This window comes from Nelumbo lutea, chromosome 5, assembly GCF_056320005.1.
Source record: "Nelumbo lutea isolate HS-2025 chromosome 5, American lotus-T2T, whole genome shotgun sequence".
Classification (NCBI taxonomy): Eukaryota; Viridiplantae; Streptophyta; class Magnoliopsida; order Proteales; family Nelumbonaceae; genus Nelumbo; species Nelumbo lutea.
Window position 1 is genome coordinate 52,821,031 of NC_142688.1, and position 25,484 is coordinate 52,846,514.

The following is a 25,484-nucleotide window of genomic DNA, read 5'->3' on the forward strand; positions in this document are numbered from 1 at the left end:
ACAAGAAGGCACACAAGTTAGTCAAAAGACACTTTGTATTGCATTAAATGTTGGAAAGCAAAAGCGAACAAGTTAGTATCGAGGGGACCTCGTGCTTAATCTTTATAGGGTATTGGCACCACTCAACTACCTACCTCCCCTCAAAGAGTAAGTTAAGCTTTTGGGGGAGTGATAGAAAGAAACATCAAAATGGTAAAAAATCATACAGAGTATTTACATTAATACCATTGGCATTCTCCTATACAAAATACATAGATAGCCCACCCAGAACACACTCAATTATACTCCGAAGGCATTAGAACATGGAAAATGGTGCATGTTGGCACAAGGAGCCACTTGTGACACAGGGGCATGGAATGGTGAAACTTTGGTGTTGCTCCCTCTAACCAAACATGCCTCTACGAGTATACATACACATCTCAATAGGTACAAGAATAGTTGGGAATTATACTACTAGTTAGTAGGTCCATTTGGGGATCATCTAGGTGACTAACCTCCTCAACCACATCACAACTCACCTGTAGAACCTTATTCTTTTTATCCTAATTACCACATTCGGGTTGATGCCCTTGTTTTCCAAAATTTCACACAAGCAACTTATTTTTTTATGCAACTCTACGTTCGTTTTCCTACATGGAGACAACTATGGCCTGGATAGATAAAAGTCGAAATCCATTTTCTTGTACACATTTTTTTCACATCCCCTATAAACATGAGAGATTAAAAACAAAAATTCATCATGTTATTGAACAATTCAATGAAACTAGTAATTAAATAAAATAATAATCTCACTTACTAGCCCCACCTTGTGCTCGGGGCAATGATGCAATGGGGGCACCCTGTCATAACTAGACTTCTCTTTTATTGTGCTTTTCCACTTATGGTGTCCCACACTATAAAGAATATGAAAGAACGAGCCGTTATTGTTAACAAATCTTCAAACAACTTAAACAAATACCAAATTGACAGATATAACTATAAATCCCATGGACTCTACACATTTTCATGCATCCTCTTTAACATTGAAGGGAAAAAAACACAAGATTCCCCACATTCACTACACGCATCAAATGAAACTACTTAACTAGACCCACCTCATGTGCCCACCCACATCATGAGTAGGCGTTTCTTGTATCATGCTTTTATTGGTACGTAGTGTCTACACACTATAAAGAACATGAAAGAAATATCTATTATTCCTAACAAATCTTTATGATTAGTTAAAAAAAAAATCCCAAATTGCCATTGTTATTAGTGTAGAACTAACTTTTGCCACATTAACTTCCTTTATCAAGTGCAATTCATTCACAAGTAGTGTCAATTGTTCAATAACTTGCACAAGAATATTTTAATTATTCTTTAAATTTCTTTTAATTAAAATTTCATGTTAAAGACAAGTACAAGTCTTACCATATCAGACTTGAGGCCACTCAATGTATCAGTACATCTCGACCTCCAATCAAACCCCATTTCCCCAACTTGAAAATGGGGTCTCACATTAATGGAGCTTGGACTATAAATGGATGTGTATCCATACAACCATGCTTGCAAAAAAAAAATTCATTTCATTTATGATATGAAAATTAAAATAAAATTGATTCACTAAACTCCTCAACTACCAAATTCCTTATTTGGCTCTTAACCACTCCCAAATCAATTTGTCCTCCACCCTTTTTGGACAGTCTACATAACCTCCCCAATAACGAACTGCAGCTTCCATTTTTGGGACCCAAATTCACAACTTAGCAATTCAATGTCGATTTTGCAATAAGAGCAATGCCATGCTTTAAAAATGAACTACTCCTTCACTCAGTTTAAAACAGTTGGATTCAGAATCCCATGACTCCACCAGTTGCCGAAGCAGTGCATTCTCTACAACTACATGAAGCACGTTGATGAAATATATAAATGGAGTCATAACCAGTTCCTCATGCTCATTTCAAAGATTAATCTTTCCTAAAAGATCTTTCAATCTTTCGGTAGAGCACCTACTAGGACATTGTAATGCCACCAAAACCCTACATGTAAGCATGAGCTAATCATTAGTTTCGCAAGTATGGACACCAAATTGACAACATGATTGCATGCAACAATATAGAAATGGTGTTACATCAATAATGAAATAACCATCATTACCTACTTGCATTGAAACATTGCTATTATGGCCATATCTACCAACAATGCAAGTCAAGGTACTTAGGATTATATCTATTCATATATTCACATTAAATTATCAAATCACACCATAGTATTTACGGAGAAGTACAGATACACCTGATGCAGAATTTTGAATTCCAGCCCCCCTACTACTAGCCCTCCCCCCCCCCCCCCCATAAACCACATCCTGCCCGTGAATTTGGCATCAATTCACGGTCAGGATGCATTCCCCCTGTACTACGGAGCTATAAAATTCTGATCTGGGCTAATTGGTCATTCTCCCTAGTATTTATCAATTGTGGAAGCATATCTCGTGTGGAAACCTACTCCAGCCAACCCCCTAATAAGAGTTGTTTACCTTGTCAAATTTTCAAAGACAACAAGTCTGTTCCAAACTGGATAATATTCATTTTTTCCGTTGCTTGAGCAGATCTATGGGGGCATTATTGGTTAAGAGAGGAGTTAAGTCAAAATATCATGATTTGGTGGAATGATATGCATTTTGATGTTTCGGCAAACTATGTGTTAATAGTCTACATTGATTAAAGTGTAAGATTAAAGTCTAGCACATAAAGCACACAACATCAAATGCCTAAAATAATTGCTGATTTGGATAAGGAAGAGGAAGGTGGAGAGATAAATGGAACACTAAGAAGAGTAGGATGGTAGCTAAGGGGAAATTTCTTTCATTCACTTACCAAGAAGAATCTAAGTGGCAGCAAGGGTCAAGTATAAGATGGCCTAAAGTAGGTGAAAGCAACACTTCATTAATTCAAAACATGGCCAACACAAGAAGTAGAGCATATTTAAGAACATTTTGCTGATTAAGAAAACAAAAAAGAAGGATTTGGATGAGAAGGAATGACAAAAGTAACTACATTATTAATGACAAACTACCCCTCACTATAAGGCCCTGTTTCCTGGGTAAGTTTGTTATCTTTTTCACCTATTGCCAATTTTATCCTTTGTGCTTAAGTCCATGTGATACAAATCATACACATTGGGTCCCTTATTTCTACGGTTTCCCCCTTTTCTCCTTTTCTCCTGTAGTTGTAGATGGATTGTCATAAGATTGGGGGTGATGGGATAGAAGCCAACCCAGGAACCATGTAAACAACCATCTCTCACATTTTGTGTTCTCTGAATATAAACGTGGATCCTGTATTCTATGGTTCAAGGTTCAGCGACATTCTTAAATTTATGTACCATGTAAACAACCATGTAAACACAAAAAGCTGACATTCTTAAATTTATGTACCATGTAAACAACCAAATCATTTTCCATTCACCAAGTCTCAATCTTGGTATTTTCTTAATAACTAGAGATAACCCCAATATTTCATCAGCATATGGTCAGTAGGCCAAACCCTGTCACACTTCCCTATATAGGCATCGGCTGCAAACCTGTAAGAAAAGGGAAAAAAACATAAATAACTATATTGGTTTTCCTAGTTGCAGAATTTTCACTTAACAAGCTTAGCAAATTCCATCCATATGAAACAAATCAACTTAATAGAAGACAAGGCTTGAAAATTAAGAGCTGAATCAACTCTACTTTTGTGCTTTACTCAAGGAGTGTGATTTTTTTAATACTAGTGAGAAACATAATAACCATATCTAGAGAAGGTAAAGTTGGAAGTAGAGATTTCTTTGAAATTTTTCTGATAATATGTCAGTGGGAATATAAGCTATGTCAATTTAATAGTTTCTTGATGGCATTCCATGATATTGGCACAAGTTCAAGAAACAAATTGAGTCAAGCCACAGGCACACTCCTTGCCCCTCACACACCAACCCACTTGTCCATGCCCAAGCATTCCCAAACATGAACCTGAAACAGTGGAAGCTCATAAAATAAGGTGCAAGTAGTTACTTGCTTTATGAAGAAAATAAGGTGAAAGCTCATAAATTGAGTAGTGAAACCAATGCTTGCATCCAGAATAAGGACTATAGATTTGAACATGATGCCACAATGCTGATAAATAGCCCATTTTCATTTCCCTTCTCAATGTGATGTGCAAGCCTTGCAGCTGCCACATTTTAGTGATACCTGGAACAAGAAAATTCACAAGTCTTGATTTAAACTACTGGAGGCTTGCATTATCTAAGTGCAAATCAACTAATTCTAGATCCATAGAGAGTGTTGACCCCTATAAGTTGAAGAGAATCAAGGTAGTGCCTATTGAGGAGAATAGGATTGTTGAGAAGATTGAAAGAAATGAGATTGAAAATATGCCTGACCCAAAAGAAAACTCTGAACTAGACCTGTTTCAGATGTATGAGAATTTCCTGACTGTCTTGTATGAAGGAAATGACCTAAGGATGCAATTCAAACTAGTGGAACATATACGACACTTGCTGAAGGATGATGAAGAGGCCGGAATTTTTATGGGAACCAATGGGTTTGTTGAGGCCCTTGTGCGGTTTTGAGGGTTGGTTGTTCATGACCTTAACGAGAAAGCTGTGGAATTTGGAGTTATGCCACTTTTCAACCTTGCCGTTGACAATAACAGGTTTGCACTTGTTCAATAGTTTTCTTGTTTTATTCAAATATCTATGTTGGCCCTTATCCATCTCATTACACACACACACAACAGCATGGCAATTGTGAATTGCACCATATCACAGTGAAATGGTTTTGTGTTTTCTTTGCTGTTCTCCTTGTCATTTTGCTTCCTGGTATATACACTATTTTAATGGATTTTAGTAGTAAAATGGATTGAAAAAAATGGGATTTCCAGTTATTCCTCTCCCCTCCCGTACTCTTAGTAATTTGTTCTATCATGATAGGGATGAATCTGCTTTGGCTATTAGGAAGGACATGACCAAATCCCAGTCCAACCTGTGCAAAAGCTCAGGCTAGGCCTAGTTGGGTTCAAATTGGATACCCAAGCTTCGTACATGCTTTTAGGTCAATATGCTGTGAGCATCTCTTAATAAAAAAAAAGACAATGATTTCATGTTCTATTTACCAAATAGATCAATTTCGTTTTAATTTTCTTTATGTAATCAAACATGAAAATTGTTTTTGTACAACCAAAGAGAAATGTTACCTCAAGATCATTTCTTAAACAAGGAGCAGTTAGAGTTGTTTTCGGTGTTTAAGAAAAGTTCTTTTTAAACACTTTCTGCAAAATGAATAAGCCATTCTTCTTAAACAATCACTGTAAGAATACAAAGTTCTTCTTTTAGTGGGATGTGTGCATAATTTTTCTTCTTGGGGGAACTAGATGAAATTTCATGTTTCATGTTGTCCATCTCCCTCCTAAAAAAAATCATGTTTCGTGTTGTCCATCCCATTTTGCATTAGTTTATTACTTTTGTTATTTAACTAACCATTTAAATTAATTTTATTATTTCGTTCTATTCATATTTCCCATTTTTATTATCTACCTATTTATTATTTTACTTTTATCATTATTTTTCTTAATTTTTGGATTATTGGGTTGCTTTACTCAATTTAGTAAACTAATCACCACATCTCCATAAAATTTTCCCCAACTTATGTTCAGAGAATTCAATTAATATTGAAAGAAGTTTGGCTGTTCAACAATCCCAACCCTTAACAGTAAGTCCATATTCCCCCTATGGTCCATGCATCATCAATAGTTTTAACATCAAAACAAACATCAAGACAAGTAAAATATAGAAAAACAAATTGCATAATTCTACTGTCAACGATCTAAATCATATAGTGAAGGTCATATGTAGCCAAGGAATATCACAAGGAATTGAAGCAAAGCAAGAACAATATTGTTGATATGGATTAATAGATATAGGAGGTTTCAATAGGTTCAAATCAACCATTCATGGGGATATCTGAGGATCCTTGCATCTCCAATTAAAGTCAGAAGCAAGAATGACACCTGTTTGTTGTCACTTCACAATGGGACGCCCAGATCTATAGCAATGGGATTACAAGTAGCATTCGAATTCTCCTTTTCTTACTCTTTCTTAAACTCTTTGATGTATACAGCAACCAAAAGAGTAGCTCTGAAACTGAAATCGATGATTGGGAATCTTGAAACAGGGGACCGCTCTGAAATCGATGTATAATGCTACGTGAAGTGGGTCACTATCGTGAGGATGAAAGGAAAGCCATCGGATAGTTGATTTCAGGCGAGATTACTAGATGAAACAGGTGTGGCTATGAAAATAGTAGTGGCTGCTGGATCTAGATTGACAGCGGTAGATGTTGAGGATGATGTAGAGAGAGATAGAGGGAGAGAAGAGAAGTGAAAGAAGAGAGAGAGGGAAGAGAATGAGAGAAAGAGAAAGAGTTTGGGGAGGTCATGAAGATGATGAATTCTTTAGCAGTAATGGTGAGTTTTGGAGAAGGAACAGTAGAAGGGAGAGGCTCTCGAACGGCGAACCTTTTAAGGGCAATTTTGATATTTTCATCTTTTCCCATTTACCCTCCACTCGGGAAACCAAACATACCCGAGTATGAGAAGGGAATTCACAATCCCATTGACCAAACTTTCCACCTTCATTTCACAAAAAACGAACGTGCCCTAAAAGATACTGCATATTGGTAATTAATTAAAGAGGGATGTATTGATGTTTCCTATTAAGTTCCATTAAAAAGCGTCTTATGTTCACAATTTGAATGCCACTTATACTCCATTCATACCAAGGAAGAAAGGAGTAGTAGAGATCAGAGACTTTAACCTAGCTTTACTGTTGGAGTTGTGTATAAATTACATGCTATGTGGTTGCCATTATGACTTAGGGTGATGGATCTTCCACTTTATAGATAATTTGCAAACTTAGTATTGTAACAAAGAAGTGACCATACAAAGTTAGTTTCTTCATTACAAACTTGTATTTCAAATACATCTAAAGAACTTATTCCCCGAAACTACTGTGTTGTCCATCCTTCAATCACCCTTTAGACACACACCGAAACTTTCTAGACTTATTTTCTACAACAAAACCAACTCTAATTGTGTCCTTAATCGTTCTTACCACTGCCCTTCATTTCTTGTTATACCCTTTTTCCTTGATGCCATTTTCTTAGTTTGGCTGAAATGGGGAATGCAAAAAACGAAAAAGAAAATTAGGATCACTAGTAATAATTTGATAGAATGAAGCACGAATCAAAGTCATGCACATAGACCTGGCATTGCTTTCTTCAATAATAGAGCAAGCCTCTTACCTTATAATTACCAATTGCTTTCTCATATTTGCGCTCCCTAGGATGATAAGATCTCAGGTTCTGGGATTTACTAGAAAGTGCAACTCCTATTGATTTCAATTTGAAGTTTATCCTCATTGAAAATAGTATTTTTTTTATTGGTAATATTGAAAATAGAGTCTAACTAGGTGTAAAGTGTAATTTTATTTGCACTAGTATAAATGCACATGTAATTTTATTTGCAATACTTCTGAGTCATCCACTTAGAATTCTTCATGGGCTTTGTTAATTTCACAAAGACTTCAATTCTGATGAAGATCCCAAGGCTGACAAAAGGGGCAATAATCATGTTCCTGTCTAGGCCACTAGAAGTTATTGCCAAAAGAATGGGTTTCATTTTCATTATGAGTTATCAGGCCAGGCTTCAACAGATCCATGTACAAAAAAAAAAAAAAGAAAGGTACTCCAGCGTAACTAACTTTCAACAAAATAAACCTGTTTCTGTGAAATTAAGTATTAAAAAAAATACAAAAGAACAATTTGGTTCTCTGAATTCCTTGTGGAGAGCTGGAATTTGAAGATGTCAGCTTACGTGGCTAAATTTGAAGATATCTGAATTATATCCACTGCAAATTAGAGGTAATATTTATGACTCTGAATTTATGAGGTAGAGACTGTAATGTAAAAGAGAAATTACTCTTGTGAAGCTTCACAGGAAAAAGGTGGACATGAAGTTCTTAGCAATGTAAATGGCAAAAGAATTGGACGCTACTTGCCCACTTTTCTTGCTCAACAGAATGGTTGCAGCAACACAAGTGACTATCGAGGACCATATAGTGATTCTAAATGTGTGACTAATTGTGGTCATCCCTCTCAGAGACGGTACCATGTCCCTTGATCTTTTCTTCCGGATGATGAGAACACATTGACCTTGTTTGAAAAGATGGGTGGCAGTCCTTACCTTGTAAACTTCCAGATTATTACTGTTGGGGCAGCATGTGCCACTGTGCAAGAGGGAAAGACATTGGAATCTTATGCCAGGGTGGTCGCACCATTTCAGAAATTCAATTTGCCAGCTTTGGTGACTCAGAAGGCACTTGTGGATCTTTTGTCAATGGAACTTGTGATGCCAACAATATTCTGTCTACTGTTCAGAATGCATGTCTTGGAAAGGAGAGCTGTTCTATTGAAGTGTCAAAGAATGCTATCGGAGCTCCCAATTGTGGTGGGAAAATCACCAGGAGACTAGCAGTTGAAGCTCTGTTCGAGATCTTTTTTAACTTTTTTCTTTTAATTCCCAAACAGTTCTTAGGTGTCTGATGTTTCTCTTTTCTTTCAAGTTGTTAGATAGTTTAGTTTATGTTTAAAAAGTTTAGAATATATTTTTCGGAAAAGTACAGATACACCCAATGCAGAAATCTGATTCCCACTGCACAGCTATAAACATTCAAAGCGTCCAAAAACCACACCCTATGCACCCATACCTGTCTGTGAATTGACATCAATTCCAAGCTGGCAGCTACCCCAAATGTACTTTGAACCTACAAATTCTGACACTGGGGGTATTGGTCATTCTCCCTATATTTTTTGATAGAGCGGAGTGTTATTTGAAACAAATCAACACTTGAGCTCTAGTAATATTAATGATAAATTGTACTCTAGGTGCCTTTTCTTTTCTTTCATGTTTAGAACTATGCTCACCCAACCAACTGCAATCCAAATTCCTAACTTCTTGTACATACATGGGTGACACATTCAGTGGTTTGAAACTAGCATACCTAAGTGATCTCATATGCACAAAAAAGGATGAGATTAAATAATTGCAAATCTCCCCTCTTTTAACATCTTCTGTCATATCTAATCTCTCTGTTCTTTTTTTTCTTGAAAAGAATGCAATAGGTTGATGTGTATGCTAATTTTAGTAAGTCAAGCCTTCTGCATTGTAAATCTCTTATGTGAGGCCTATTAAATGATGGATGGTTCAAGTTCTTATATTTATATGAAGGTATGTCTTATCGGAGACTGAAGGTGCAGCTAAAGATCCACCAAATCTGATCCTAGATTTCCCTCTAAAATCAGTGTGCATTGTATAAGCACAACAGATGAAAATTTTGACAAATGTTGCTTATGAAGCTTTTTTTTTTTTTTTTTTGAAACAGGTAAAGTAAGAATTTCATTAAGACAAAACATGTACAACAAGGAGCTGTACACAGGGATTTATAAAAACTGCACCAGCAGAGCTAGACCCCCAAATCCTGATTTGCAAAAAGACTCCCAACCGCCAAAAAGCAATTAAAATTTCTGTCCTTGAAAACATTGTTTCCTGGTTAGCTCATGAAGCATTTTTAGCATGCTGAAATATATTTGTCTGTGATTGTTTAGTGAAATGGTAAAGTCCTGGGTTGACAACTGTGAGCACATGGATTCAAGTCTGAAAGTGGCAACTACGTGCAAAAATTGCCAAATGTTGGGGCCTTTATCCAGTCCACCATTCACTAGATCTTAGATGGCTGGGACCAGCATTGGGTAATGGCCCTTAACATCTTCAAATTCTATCAATCTGGACCATGGTTGTTAAAACAAAATAGGTAAATGTTACAGACATTATGTTCAATATATAGTTTCAAAGGCGTATGAGATAATGCACAATGATGGTACTAGACAGTCAACTAACTCCAACAATCAAGTCATAAAATAAAAGCCAAGAGTCTAAGGCTGCATTTGGGATTCCTTATTTTAACGGCGTATGTCCTTTTTACAGTTAAAATGTCCTTGTGAACACTGAACTTTTAATTGCAAAAAGAAGGTAAGTCCTTAAAATAAGGAATGCCAAATGCAGCCTGAAAACCTCTAATTGAACATTAACCACAGGGCCTTCACATGAAAGACCCCCCAAGAGTAGCTCAACTGCTAACATTCTTATATTCTTCTTCTTTTTTTTTGGCAGATTCATTCTTATATTCTTCCACCACAAGTTCACTAGTGAATAAAATTTCTCAACCCTAATGTTTTTTCCTTTTTGGATTATTAACTAGATGGAGCATATCAAAGAGCTTTATTAAAGTACCAGAAAAATGCATAAATAGAATAGAATCACCTAGTTAGTCATAGATTGAACAAACAAGATCCAATAAGCCAATCAAAGGAAGTCAAATAAAACCAAATAAATAAAGATAAAGCAAGAACAAGAGCCATCCCAGGAGAGATGCTCTGCATTACAACTCTTATTCTTTTAAATCTCTAGCTAAGCTGTCTGCTAGAAACTTCTAGGGAGTTTGGAGATCTCTGAACAAACTGAAAAATGTAGTCACTCTAGATGCTAATTCCTAGCCTCTCTAACATGATAAGAGAACCCAAGGACTGTTGTACTTATCCAGCCAATAACCCTGTTGATTTTTAACAACGGGCAGACTGTAGACTCTGACCAATTGAACTTATATATTTATTTATTTATATTCAGTTTGGATCGTTGTCCTTGCTATGGGGTTCACTAATCCAATACATGCTACTTGGTCCTAGTTTGGACACTCTTGGCACAAACTACAAAGGAAATGGGCCATTACTCAATCTTGGTCCTATTATCTAGGGAGTGGTAGACTGGATACATACCTAACCTGTGGTATTTTTTGTACACAGTTACTTCTTTCGAACTCAAACTTGCATTTGCCATTGCACTAAGCAGTGGCCCCTAAACAATGAAAGAATTTGTATTAGAAAAACCTCACCTTTTTTGTATTTTTAACTCATGCTACTTTCATGGGATCTCTAGACTGAGAGTAACTAAAAACCACATCCTACTAGAGAGATCTTACTTCAGTAATATTTTCATGTGCCATTCCCATGTTCTCCTATGACTCTACATTGAAGCTGTGTTTGGATTGTTGCAGAAATGGAAATGAGCAGTGTAAAGGACTTGTTAGATCTACTTCATTGCTACAAGTCAAAAAATTGAGTCTACAAAATGTGGAGAACAATGGACTTATAGCCATTTTCCATTGATTCAATGAAAAATGAAATGCCTGGGTTGTGGTCATTCCCATTATTCCATTATCCATTGAATCACAGAAATGTCATGATTAGGAAAATCCAATTAAAGAAATGTCACCATTTTAATACTATAGGGAATAAACCAATTCCTCATACCTAGATGGCATTTCTAAAGTTCCTAGTCTGCCAAATTGGATCAAAAGCATACATCAGGACAATGAAAACCACATAAGCAATACCTTTGACTAGACAAGGAAAAATAAGTGGCCAGAAAGACAGGTGGCACAAACAATGTGGATTTTGATTCTGGCTAGCGAGTGCAGTGGCCCAACCTTTAGACCAGTTAAATCGAGAAAATAAAAGTTAACTATTAAATTGAATATTCAGAAAGTAGCTCAATATTTTGAAAACTGGAATGGACTAACTGGATGAACATGTTTCAATTATAGCAAGATGTCAAGATCCCTTGCTGGGTTACCAAAAATCAGGAAAAAATTGCAGTCTATTCAGGTTGATCTAAGAAAACTGGGAATCAGGACCCTTTTACATTGAGTTTGCTGACTTCTCTAAACCCTCTCATATCTTCTGGTTTCTTCTTTCATGTGTCATGGAAATATGCCAAGTAAATAGCCCATACAGGGGGAATAAAGCAATTATCTTTATGCGCACCAGAAAAAAAAATCATGAAGCCAAAATGTTCAGAAAAGTATCATCAAGTATAGAGAAAGAAAAAAAAATCATACCTTTGTTCATTAATCAGTTGAATATACTACATTTTAAAATTCGAAACTACTTGGTGAATCAAAAAGATGATCATATTTTACCTTGGAATACACTTGTTAAATCAGTAATCTCATGCTTGTACCTGGTTACAAACTTATCTCGAAACTATTTTACCTTGGAATACACTTGTTAAATCAGTAATCTCATGTTTGTACCTGGTTACAAACTTATCTCGAAACTTCACATCAGTCATTAGTAATGCACTTCCAAGGGAAATATTCTTTCTCACAAGTCCCTTTGAGAGTAGAACCTGAATAAGAGATATTCTTGGAACTATCCTATTTTCCAAACTAAGGCTAAATATTACTGGATTTCTAGAAAGAACTGAAGGCTTCAGGTTCAATTTATTCATGAAGAAATCCAGCTTAGCCTTGATATCCTCCTCCGAGGTAGATACGCAATTAGGGCTCCTTCTGAACAAGCAAAGTATCTCATCGTCTGACCAACCAAAACTCCTGTAAACTCCAAGTTTAGCATCCCATGTAGCCGTGCTCATCCCTGATTTTATATTTAGGGCTTTGACAAACATTGTGCTTGAGGGATCAAAGCCCATTTCACATATCTCCTTCACAATCTCTGTAAACCGATCGTTGTTCTGAGTTAGTCTACCAGGACACCACATGATCATTTTTGAGATATTGGACTCAGGCACACCATGATCTCGCAATATATCAATTTTGGGTGCCAACGTTCTGAGAACATTAAATTGAAGAATCCAGGAAGCGCTGTTGCGGTGAATGGCCAAGGCGACATTATTGTCTGTGTGAAGTAAAGTCTTGAGAAAGTTCCAAGAAGGAGTGATTTGTTTCTCTAAGCTCCTCGTGAGGATGGCAGGGTCTGAAGTGAGCAACTTAGTGATGTTGGGGCCTGATACTCCAACCTGCCTGAAAAACTGAACTTTAGGCTCAATTGATTTTACTGGGTCGGCTAAAAGTAGCAATGGACGCTTAGTGATTACTTTGGCGATCTGGGTTTTGCTGAACCCGTGGGTTTCAAAGAATTTGAGCACAGAATCTGGTTTCTTTTCATCTTCAAAATGAACTTTCTTTGCAACAGAAAGGGCTTTTTCTGATGAGAGTCCACAAATGTTTACTAGGTAAGAAACCGTAAAAGATGAATCCTTTTCAGAATTTGAAATGTGAGAGATGGATTTGAGAAATGGGTTTTGAAGATATCTAAGAATTGGTGTTGAATCCCTTCTTCTGGCGACGTTCATACATAGTCTTCTACGTAAAAAACCAAACATTGTATGAGATTGACTGAAAGAGGAAAAGAAGGATGCGCTGACGCTTATAGAACTTACAGTTTCGTGGAGTTGGCGGCGCCTGGGAGGATTTTGAATCTTTGATTGAATACTCTCTCTGAAGTCTGAATTCAAATGGGTCTTCGTTCTCTATTCGCAGACGGGTGAGATGTAAGAACCGTTACAACTTACAACCAGTGACTCAGTGAGAACCCTAAACAAAAGACAAACCAAAACACCAGAACCGGCTATACATCACACGGGAACATCGAAATCGAACTTTCAAGGTAGATAAAGTCTAATGCCATTTGGATGTTGGAGGTCCAACCGTCCAGAGCCACTAAGTACTATGAGATAAATAGTTGTGGCCTTATGGGCTTCAATGGGCTTAGAGGCTTGGAGGTAAACCAACCAAGAGCCGAATGGATTGAGAATTTGAGATTAAGAGATCAAATTCAACAAAACGAAAGGGTTATTACCTACAGAAATAAGCAATATATGAATGATGTCTCTATGACAAGGGATCGGACATACTTTTTTTAGAAAGAAACGGATAAAGTTTTTTTTTTTTTTTTAAAGAGGAATGCATTAATTATAAAACCAGTACATGGAACTTGCTAGATGGGGTTTGAAACCCCGCTGCGCCAGCTTGTGAGCTGCACTTTTACAATTTCTGTTAATGCCCTAGGTCCTGTAAAAGTTCACAAATGTTCAATCCGGACTCCGGAGAACCCTTCCAAGCAAGAATTTCCCTGTGTGATCATGGGCAATTATCTCTACCGAAGCTTTGTCATTTATGCGTCTATTTGGCATGGATGCTGTTGCTCCAGAAAATAGTGACACGGTAACGCTAACGTTGAAAAAAATAGTATTCTAGGAAATATCAATATGTTTGGAACCGTTTTTCTACAAAAAATGGTGCTCTAAGCCATGCTTTAGAAATTGAGAAGGCATGGTTTGGAGTAACACCGAATGCAACGTTAGATTGGGGTTCATTGCAGCCAACAAGGACATGATGTGGTAGTGACATGGACTTCCTATAATGGGTACCAGTCCTGAAAATAGAAAATGGTATCATAGCAACATGCCATGTGTTTTCTTAAATTTTATAAATCTCCTTTGTGTTTTGATTAAAACAAAAACTTTCTTTGCATTAGCTTCTTATTCTTACTAATAGAGACATTAAAGCTAATGAAATTCCCCCTTTTATTGTTAATGTATTATCATATATAATTTAAAATTTGGGTAAATTACAAAGACCCCCTTGTACTATGACCATGAGACAAAGACCCCCTTCCATTAGCTTTACATTGAAATCCATCGTTACAGTATTTTTTAATCCCCGTATTACCCTTGTAATAACTATTAATTGGGAGAAAAACATTGTTTATCTCCCCCGACCTCATACACACGAACAATAGCGATGGTAGGTGTTGCAGGGGCTCCTCGCTTCCATTTGCAGGCTTCCTGCACCGTTTCCTGGGCCTACGCTCGTCCACTGGGCATGGACGGCCTTCCTTGCATGATGCCTCAACATCTGAGTGCTCTGATTCTATGGCACTCTGCCGAGTAATCACATGAGACCTTGAAGTTGTCTCAGTGAAATCAATTTGTCTCTGTGCTTGCATTTGTTTTTGAAATGGGTTCAACCGAGTGTCTTCCCTGATCCCATTACAGTGGCCAAAGGATTGATGGGAAGGCTCAACGTTGTTATTGATCATAAGAACAGTATGCCCAAGCTTTTGCTTATTGTTTCCAGGATTTTGCAGGCTGATAACCTCAGCAATTGGCCTGGTTTTATACCCTGAAACCATGAAGGCCCAAACCCATGAACACTCTTCCTATTGTTAAATGGAAGCCTATTCCCATTGTATACATCCCATTGCCTCTCCTCCACCTTTGCAGCAATGAGCCTTTCACTGTTCAGAGAATGAAACCAAATGGGATTTAGATTTTGACCAAAAATCTTTGGGAACTCATCTACTCATTCCATGGTCCTGGAATCTGATGCAATTGCATTACTATCTTTCTTCTCATTGGAAACTGGTAATAGTTTGAAATGGATAGGGAAGGTAGCGGACTTTGAGAACATGGACCTTACTGTCTACAATACCTCCAAATTCTCAGACTGATCCCAATTCAGCCACTCCAGTATCTATGAGGACAAGAACAACAGTCTGGAGCCCAACAAACCTCGCAAGGAACGATCAGACACAGTAATTAGGTGATTTCAAGGTATTTGAAACCCACAAGTACTTCCCTTATCCAAACACTTTACCAGGAACCCCCTTGATAAGAACCCACTAGATGACATGCTCTAGGAACTCTTGAATCAAGTTGTTATGTGCACCCAGAAGCTAGAAAACAAGCTATAGTTGATCAAATTAGAACCTTAAGGAAACTAAGTCCTTAAAAAATCCAATATTGAAGATGTCATAAAGGTTGATCACTCCCTTGATAAGTCAAGATATTGTATTCTACTAAGAACACAAGAAAGCAAAGCTAAGTATGTTGAAAATACCACTGTATTATTGATGATTTTCGCTTTACATAGTTGTGGCCTTTATATAGGCATGTAAACATCATTATGTTATAAGGAAACTCCTCATTAATGATTATCTTATCAGGAAACACCTAACTGATGAGGATCCCTTTAATTTAGGAAAACAAATCTACTTTGAAATAGGAATCCTTCTAAAAGACTATAACTAATGGCAACTAAGCATAGAAAATTCAAAGTAAAACAAAACAAAACAAAATAAGTCTATCAATACATCTTAGCATGTGAATTGGGCATTTTCTTATCATGTCCATGCGCCAAGCCCATCAAGCTTTGTTCTTCAAGTTCTAAGCCTTGCACATCGTCTTGCACATAAAGATTGGTGATTATCCTTGGTGAAGTTTTGGGAACTGCTAGAATAGTCTTAGAATCTTGTAGAATAGCCTCTTTGTCACGCACTTCTATGATTAAACCTTGTAGAGCCTCTTTCATACTCTTTGTCCTTGCCTTAGTCATTGGACCAACGATTCCTTGCAAAGGATCTTAAGAATATTTGAGACTATTAGCTTGAGCCATTTGACCAGCACCTCGATCTCCATTATTCCCTCTTTCCTCGAAAGGATTCATCCTCAAATCACCTACATCTAACAAAGATAAATCAACAACATTAAAAGTCACACTAACATTACATTAGTTGCTTGGAAAATCTAGCTTGTAGGCGTTATCATTGATTCTTTCCAAGACTTGAAAAGGTCCATCTCCCCTAGGCTACAATTTTGATTTCCTTTGTGTAGGAAACCTCTTCTTACGCATGTGTACTCAAACCCAATCTCCAAGTTCGAAAACAACCTTCAAACTCCCCTTATTAGCTTGCTTAGCATATTGCTCATTCTTCCTTTCAATGTTAGCCCGAACCTTAGCATGTAAATCCTTCACAAAAATTGTCTTTTTCTCACCATCAAGATTAGCAAGTTCATGGTAGGTAAAGGTAAAATATCCATAGGAGTTAAAGGATTAAAGCCATAAACAACTTCAGAAGGTGAAAAACAAGTAGTAGAATGAAAAGGCCGGTTATATGCAAACTCAATATGTGGCAAACACTTCTCCCACTGCCTTAAGTTTTTTTGAATGATAGCACGCAACAAAGTAGTGAGTGTCCTATTAACTATTTCAGTTTGACCATCCGTTTGAGGATGTGTAACAGTAGAAAATAAGAGTTTAGTTCCTAATTTATTCCATAAAGTATGCCAAAAATGACTTAAGAACTTAACATCTCTATCACTAACAATTGTCTTAGGCAAACCATGCAAACAAACATCTTTAAAGAACAAGTCAGCAATATGTGTTGCATCATTGGTTTTAGAACAAGCAATGAAATGAGCCATTTTACTAAACCGATCAACAATGACGAATATGTTGTCCTTACCACTTTGAGACCTTGGTAACCCTAAAAAACAAAATTCATAGAAATTTCAATCCAGGGTTGGTTAGGCACTGGTAACGGGGTATACAAACCATGCGGTTTAACTTAGATTTTTCTTGTCAACACGTAATGCACTTATCACAAACAGATTGTACATCATGATTCCATAGTAGCCCAATAAAAATGCTCACACAATATATCTAGTCTTTTGTACACCAAAGTGCCCCATCAAACCGCCTCCATGAATTTCTCTAACAAGTAACTCATGGATAGAACAAATAGGCACACACAATTTATCTTCCTTAAACAGAAATCCTTCATGTCTATAGAAATCATTATACACATACTTATAACATTCATTCCATACTTGACCGAAATCAAAATCATTAGCATACAAGTCCTTAAGCAATTCAAAACCAAGTAACTTGGTTTGCAAAGATGTAAGTAATATGTACCTCCTAGATAATGCATCAACAATAACATTTTCTTTTCCATGTTTGTACTTGAGCACATAAGGAAATTTTTCTATGAACTCCAACCACTTAGCATGCCTTTTATTAAGTTTACCTTGGGATTTCAAGAACTTTAAGCTCTCATGATCAGAATGAATGATGAATTCCCTTGGCCACAAGTAATGCTGCCATGTTTGAAGAGTCTTCACTAATGCATAAAGTTTCTTATCATAAGTAGGATAATTCAAGGCTGCCCCACTTAGATTTTCACTAAAATAAGCAATTGGTTTGAAATCTTGCATCAAAACAACCCCTATTCCAATTCCAGATGCATCACATTCTACCTCAAAAGCTTTATCAAAGTTAGGCAAACACAACAAAGGTGCATTAGTTAGCTTGTTTTTCAAAGTTTCGAACACTCAATTATGCACTTCATCCCACTTAAAAACAACATTCTTTTTAACAAGTTCATTCAAAGGTGCAGCAATAAAACTAAAATCCTTAACAAACCTTCGATAAAAACTTGCTAAACTATGAAAACTTCTTACCTCATTCGCATTCTTAGGTGTAAGCTAGTCCCTTATTGCCTTTACCTTCTCTTCATCAACACTAATACTCTACGAACTAACAACAAATCCAAGAAACACAACGGATTCCATGCAAAACGTTTACTTCTTAAGATTAACATATAATTGGTGCTCTCTTAACACACTGAAAACATCATGCAAGTGTTTCACATGTTCATCCAAATTTTTGCTATAAACTAAAATATCATCAAAGTAAACTACCACAAATTTCCCTATGAAAGCACATAAGACATGATTCATTAATCTCATGAATGTACTAGGTGCATTAGTTAAACCAAAAGGCATTACTAGCCACTCATACAACTCTCTCTTTCATGCGAATTTGATAATTACCATTCGTTAAATCAATTTTAGAAAACAAAGAAGAGCCATGCAATTCATCAAGCATATCGTCTAATCTAGGGATATGATGTCTATACTTAACTGTAATTTTGTTAATGGCTCGACAATCCACACATATACGCCATGTTCCATCTTTTTTTGGGACTAAGATGACAGGAACCGAACATGGGTTAAGACTCTCCCTTACAAAACCCTTTTGCACCAACTCATCCACTTGCCCTTGTATCTCATTTGTTTCCTCGGGATTAGTTCTATAAGCAGGTCGATTTGGTATGGTGGAACTGGGTATGAAGTCTATTTGATGCTCAATACCTCTTAAGGGAGGTAATCCATGGAGAATCTCCTCGGGAAATAGGTCATCAAACTCCTGCAATAAAGACACAACACTAGGCAAAGAGGGGGGTTTAGGACATTAGTAGAAAAGTAAACATCCTTGTACATAAGTACAAGTAGTTGCTGCCTTGCAATCATGACACTCTTAACCTCATTTTTTTAGCAAATGCACTCATTCCCTTGCTTTTCTCTCCTTTTTGTACACTTTTCTCTCTAAATTTCCTCGGCTTCACTCTTTCCACTTGTATTTTTCCTCTTGGTCTCACTTGCTGTCTCTACTTTTGCTTATTCACTTTTTTTTTCCTTTTCTTCTTGCTCACACTTTTGTTATTCTCTCATTTTTCACTCTTTTGCTATCCTAATCTGATCTTCATAAGCTTGCAAAGGTTTAAGAGGGGTTAGTACAATAGTTTGGTTATTCATTACAAAAGAATAATGATTTTTATACCCATCATGTGTAACTTTCCTATCAAATTGCCATGGTCGGCCTAGCAAAATATGACCAGCATGCATTGGTGCCACATCACATAGAACGTCATCCTCATACTTTCCAATTGAAAAAGAAATCGGAACTTGCTTGGTTACCCTCACTTCTCCACATTCATTCAGCCATTGCAATTTGTATGGTTTAGAATGCTTTATGGTATGTAAATTCAGCTTATCCACCAACAATGTACTAGCAACATTAGTACAACTTCCACTATCAATAATCATAGTATATACCTTATCCTTCACATGGCATCTTGTGTGAAAAATATGCTCACGTTGCTCCTCATCACCATTATCCTTAGGCTGTATACTTAGGGCTTTCCTTGTAACCAGCAAATCACCATGAACGGGTTCTACAACTTCAACATCAGAACAATCCTTCAATGGTGGCATCTCATTCTCACTTGAGCTAGCACTTTTTATTTCTCCATTCTCCAACACAATCATAACTCTTTTGTTTGGTCATTGAGAAGCAATATGCTCGAATCTATGTCACCTAAAACACTTAACATCATGCGACTTAGAAGAAGTTTTAGTTTCGGTTTTACCTTTATGAACAATAACTGATTCCTTTTGCTTTACTTCCTCCTTTGTTTTTGAGACAACCTTGTTGTTTTTTCAATTAGGTTTTCGTGAAGAACTAGATCTGAACCCTTTTAATTTGATTTGCTTCTCCACTTTAATGGATTTGTACAACAGCTCCTCCATCTCCACATAGTGTTGTAAATCAACCACATCAACAATCTCCTTGTTTAGGCCGCCAATAAATCTAGCCATTGTTGCTTCTTGGTCCACTTCTATGTTTGCTCTAATCATGACTATCTCCATATTTTTGTAATAGTCCTCTACACTCATGGAACCTTGAACTAGCCCCTGCAACTTTCTATGCAAATCTCTATAGTAATGGCTATGTATAAATCTCTTACGCATTACCAATTTCATCTCTTCTCATGACCAAATTGGCATCTCTCCATTCCTACGCCTATTGATCACCAATTGATCCCACCATATGCTTGCATAATCTATGAACTCCACGGCTGCTAGTTTTACTTTCTTTAACTCGGAGTAATCATGGCAATCAAATACGTGCTCAATCTTTCTTTTCCACTCCAAGTATAGTTCGGGATCATTCTTTCCTTGAAAGGTTGGAATCTTCATCTTTATGCTGCCCAAATTGCTATCTCTTTTGGAAACTGCCTTCTTGCCTCGTCTAGAACTTGATTCCTCCAAATCTGAATCATTTTCCTTTTCTTCTTCAAACACATGTCTTCTAGTGGACTTAGAAATAGATGGGGATTGCAAATCATCCAACATCGCATTCAACTTTCTAAATTGTTCATTAACAGTCCTTATGAATAATTTCATGTCAATCTCTTGTGGTTCTCCTTCAATGCTCATGGTTATAACCTGCAAAAACTCGCTACAAATAAAAGAATTTTGTTCTTCACCTCTTTTTTTTTTGTTCCTCACACACTCCCTCACATGTTTGTACTCAAATCAGATGGTTATCACGATCTCACATCTCTTTTCCCTTTTTTTTTAATTTTTTTCCACTCAAATAAAAGAATTCCTCCTCCTCCTTTTTTTTTTCCGAATTGGATGTTCTTTTCTGTCTCTTTCTTTTTTTTTTGCTAAAATAAACACACAAAACAGAATTGACTCTACTAAAAAACACAAAGAAGTTGAATGGAAGAATTCAAAGAAACTATGCAAGGACAACACAAGAAACGCACAAAGATCAAAGAAAACATAAAACAAGGATAAGCAAAGGATAAGTAACATGTTTCTAGAACCAAGGCTCTGATACCAAATGATAAGAACCCACTAGATGACCTGCTCTAGGAACTCTTGAATCAAGTTGTTATGTGCACCTAGAAGCTAGAAAACAAGATGTAGTTGATCAGATTAGAACCTTAACGAAGCTAAGTCCTTAAAGAATCCAATCTTAAAGACGCCACAAAGGTTGACCACAAAGGTTGACCACAAGAAGGCAAAGCTAAGTTTGTTGAAAATACCACTATATTATTGATGATTTTCGCTTTACATAGTTGTGGCCTTTATATAGGCATGTAAACATCATTATGTTATAAGGAAACTCCTAACTAATGATTATCTTATCAGGAAACACCTAACTGATGAGGATCCCTTTAATTTAGGAAAAGAAATCTGCTTTGAAATAGGAATCCTTCTAAAAGACTACAACTAATGACAACTAAGCATAGAAAAGTCAAAGTAAAACAAAACAAAACAAAATAAGTCTATCAATACATCTTAGTATGCGAATTGGGCATTTTCTTATCATGTCCATGCGCCAAGCCCATCAAGCTTTGTTCTTCAAATTCTAAGCCTTGCACATCGTCTTGCACATAAAGATTGGTGATTATCCTTGGTGAAGTTTTGGGAACTGCTAGAACAGTCTTAGAATCTTGTAGAACAGCCTCTTTGTCACACACTTCCATGATTAAACCTTGTAGAGCTTCTTTCATCCTCTTTGTCCTTGCCCTAGTCATTGGACCAACGATTCCTTGCAAAGGATCTTGAGAATATTTGAGACTATTAGCTTGAGCAATTTGGCTAGAACCTCGATCTCCATTACCCCACACCCTAAGGAAAGAAGAAGTATATGGAAGCAAGGAAGAACGTCTCCGTGCTTGTGACCCTGTCCAAGCCAAATGCATAGCTTTCCTCATCGAAACCTCCAAAGAAAGTGTAAAACTTCTGCAGGACCCTCTTTCTCATCTTCTGTTGAGTTTCGTCTTCAACCCGAAAGCTTAGGTTGTGGTCGGACTCTTCCCCTTCCTTCGACTCTCCATTGGGAGGGAGGATTTCAACGAAAATCCACCGCCACTGTAACAACTACCACCACTATTGTTTGTGTATCGTGAGGTGGGGGAAGATGAACAATGTTTTTTTCCCAATTAATAATTATTACAAGGGTAGTATGGGGATTAAAAAATATTGCAATGGTGGATTTCAACGAAAACTAAGGAAAGGGGGTTTTTGTCTCACAGACAAGAGGTCTTTATTCCAAAATAAAGTACATGGGGTCTTTGTTACAGACCCCATAATACAGGGGGATCTTTATAATTTACCCTTAATATTTCTTTATCATTTTGCTACTTTATTATGCCTGACAACATTTAGAAGAGTATTTCTCTACTCTTCTCACATGAAGGTAAAAAATGTTGAAGTGAAATTTAGAAAAACAAATTTAATTTTTTTAGATATTTTAATAAATGTACATTTAAAGAAAGTTGGTTAAGGGTAAATCTAATATTTAAAAAAATGCATTATATCAATATTTTTCATATGAAAAAATAGGTATTTACACTTTTTCTTTTTCAAAAGTTTACAGGAAATTTTTGTTTGGGTCAAAACACACAGGATTGTTATAAAACTTAAGAAGGGATGGTTTTATAGTTTTCCCTTTTTTCCTAATTGTGATTAACTGATGAAGCAAGGAGGGCGCATAACTATGTGAAGTAGCTAAGCTTTTCCCTTTTGACTTTTGTTATTTGAGACAAAAAATTACTATTGATATTTTTAATTTGTCAATAAATACCATTAAGAATGCTAAAAGCATTAAAATCCACAAGTAATCTCTCCTTAAATCTCTAATTAAAATCCCATGGAGCATCTGGTTTCTAACAAGCAAATTGAATAATTTTAACAGTAGGAGATTCAAAGTCATCGTGGCAAGTAATAGCAGCTAGTGGAGTGCGGGTGTGTCATGTGAGGGAATTCCTTTATCTCCTATGACTATAGTTATGGGCAAAGTTTTTAAAACCGACCCAGAGAAGAAACCGGTCAGGGGTCCAGTTCTTGGGTCAAACGGTTTGAACGTTGGCTTGTTTTGACAAAAAAATAAAAAATAAAAAACGGTTAAAATCATTCCAACGGCTCGAATGATTAATCGCCTAGGTCAGTGGTTTGCTGACCAAAATCAATAATTTTTGACAAAAATCCCGTTTTGGGGAAAAACGGAACTAGTCACTTAACCGGTTCCCAGTTTTTCCGGTCTGACCGTCGGGTCCGGTCCAGTTCGATTTTGAAAACCATGGTTATGCGTATTACCTATAACTCCAAATTACAAACAACCAATTCATCTAGCAATGAGAAATTGATTCAGTTGAGATTACATAAATTGTTCATCACTTACATCAGGACCATTGGTTTTTTTTCTTTCACCTATATATTATTAACTAGCTCAAGTTGCTGAAGACCCTAATTAAAACAATCATTTTATTTTTAATCTGAGAAGGGATGGAATGGGAAAGGATGGGATGAGAAGGGAAAATTTATTTTCTTATTTTGGCATTCTGGTGTTTGATTGTTGAGAAGGAAAAATTACTATTCATCGTCTTCCTTGGAATTCAAACCAATGGCGTGGACGAAGTGAGTTCCAATCTCCCCCTCACTAGTAAAAGAAGAATGCCCAAAAAAAACTGAGATGCTAAAACTGAGATCCATACCTTGATGAAGTTATTGATCTCCCCACCCATTCCTTGTCCGGTGCGGTTTTAAAAAATGAAAACCTTGGCTCATACTACCTTAGCCAAGGGTCAATACCGCACCATGATCTAAGGGTGTCAATGGACAGGTATTGGATTGGACCCTGTCCAGTCCAAAATTAATTTGGACGGATTGGACAGACCAACAAGATATATTGGATCGGAGCAATTCGATCCAAAAATATTTATTAGATTGGATTGACCCTGGTCTGTCTGTAACAAATTTATATTCCATTAGGTTGGATTAAGTCAATATCTGATCCAATGATATAATATAAGAATATATGTATCAATGAATCAGGTTTGAGTTGAAACCAATTTAAATCAAAATGAATTTGAACAGATTGGATAGTGTAGAAATTGAATTGAACTGGTCCAAATTGATGCCAAACATTCATTGGATTGGATTGGACCTGATCCATTTATAATGGGTTCACATTGGACTGGATCAGATTGGACCAAAATCCAGTCCAATTGACACCCCTCTATGTATGGGCCAATGCGCTAATGCTAATGCTGATCAAAGCCTAGTCCGTATATAAGCTACAGTCCAACCCAACTCTGCCAACCTTGAGGCTTGATTTATTGGGCTTTGGGCCTTAAAAGCTGGAACCACCCACAAAGTAAAATTGTAGGTGGAGTCTAATTGATCTAATTCCCGTGGCACTGTACCGCGCAACCGCAAGTCTTTATCTAGCAGGATTTATACTCTTATCAAAGGTGGATTTGGAGCCGTTATTAGCGGGACTCCAAACCGCCCCGAGCCACTTAAAATCCTAATTAATAAATAATGCAATTCATAATTAATTTCCTATCCTTGCAAAAATCCTGTTTACATTACCCAAACTAAAACGTTTTCAGACTAATCCTGTCCAACTACAAACCTCTCTTTCTCTCTCTCTCTCGCTCTCTTTTTGCTGTATGTGGTGAACTAAATTGTAATTCAAGAAGAAGTAGGAAATGGGAATTAGAAACTTAATTCTAATAAAATTTAAGTATCTTCTTTCAGTTTTACACTCTTACTGCATTATAAAAACTCAGTAGTCAGTAGTACTCTCCTTCCAGTTCCAGTTTTTGATTAACTCACTCTTCGTCCCTGCCTTCTGCCTTCGTCCACCAATCCGCTTCAAGATGTCGCTCATAAACTTGAATACTCATATGACCACTCGGGAGCCATGGGATCAAGATGGTTTGGATAAGTTCCAAATCAAATTCCAGTTTTTAAAGAGTACCACATGGCTTCTGCAATCGGGGGATGAGGAAGGAGACGATGCGTTGGCGACGACTGAGGTGGAATGTCCCAGAATCACCAAGAACTTCTCCGTTTATCCTTGCTGCTTAATCTGCGACGTCTATCGTCCAAGGTTGGTATCTACCATGCTTTCCGAGATGGGCTTCTCTGAGGCGGCGAAGGAGCTCCTCGCACCCAACATTTCTTCCTTCGCTCGAGAGGTGGCCATTGCTGTTTCTAATGGAGCTACCATGCGGGTTGCTATCGTCCACGTATTGCAGACGCTCGGTGAATGGTACGACGAAAATG

At 36.9% G+C, this 25,484-nt stretch overlaps 1 protein-coding gene and 1 pseudogene across 5 annotated transcripts; both read right to left on the reverse strand.

Moving 5' to 3' along the window:
- Positions 1 to 1,346: 1,346 nt before the first annotated feature.
- LOC148852419 (uncharacterized) lies at positions 1,347 to 13,755 on the reverse strand. 5 transcript variants are annotated; one of them, XR_016098660.1, is made up of 3 exons: positions 12,106 to 13,562; positions 3,416 to 3,561; positions 1,347 to 2,018 (listed from the first exon to the last, which is right to left on the reverse strand). XR_016098660.1 is itself a non-coding variant. In XM_088942518.1 (2 exons), exon 2 carries the CDS (start codon positions 13,278 to 13,280, stop codon positions 12,159 to 12,161), a length of 1,122 nt encoding a protein of 373 aa, XP_088798644.1. In that variant the 5' UTR covers positions 13,281 to 13,287; positions 13,368 to 13,755; the 3' UTR covers positions 12,001 to 12,158. The 5 variants fall into 5 exon arrangements, 2 of the variants coding, with proteins under 2 accessions (XP_088798644.1, XP_088798643.1); XR_016098662.1 differs by lacking the exon at positions 12,106 to 13,562 and adding an exon at positions 6,024 to 6,541; XR_016098661.1 differs by lacking the exon at positions 1,347 to 2,018 and having other exon boundaries at positions 3,287 to 3,561; positions 12,106 to 13,290; positions 13,368 to 13,574.
- A 263-nt stretch (positions 13,756 to 14,018) lies between these two features.
- LOC148852420 (transcription factor MTB1-like) lies at positions 14,019 to 23,935 on the reverse strand (annotated as a pseudogene).
- Positions 23,936 to 25,484: the final 1,549 nt, after the last annotated feature.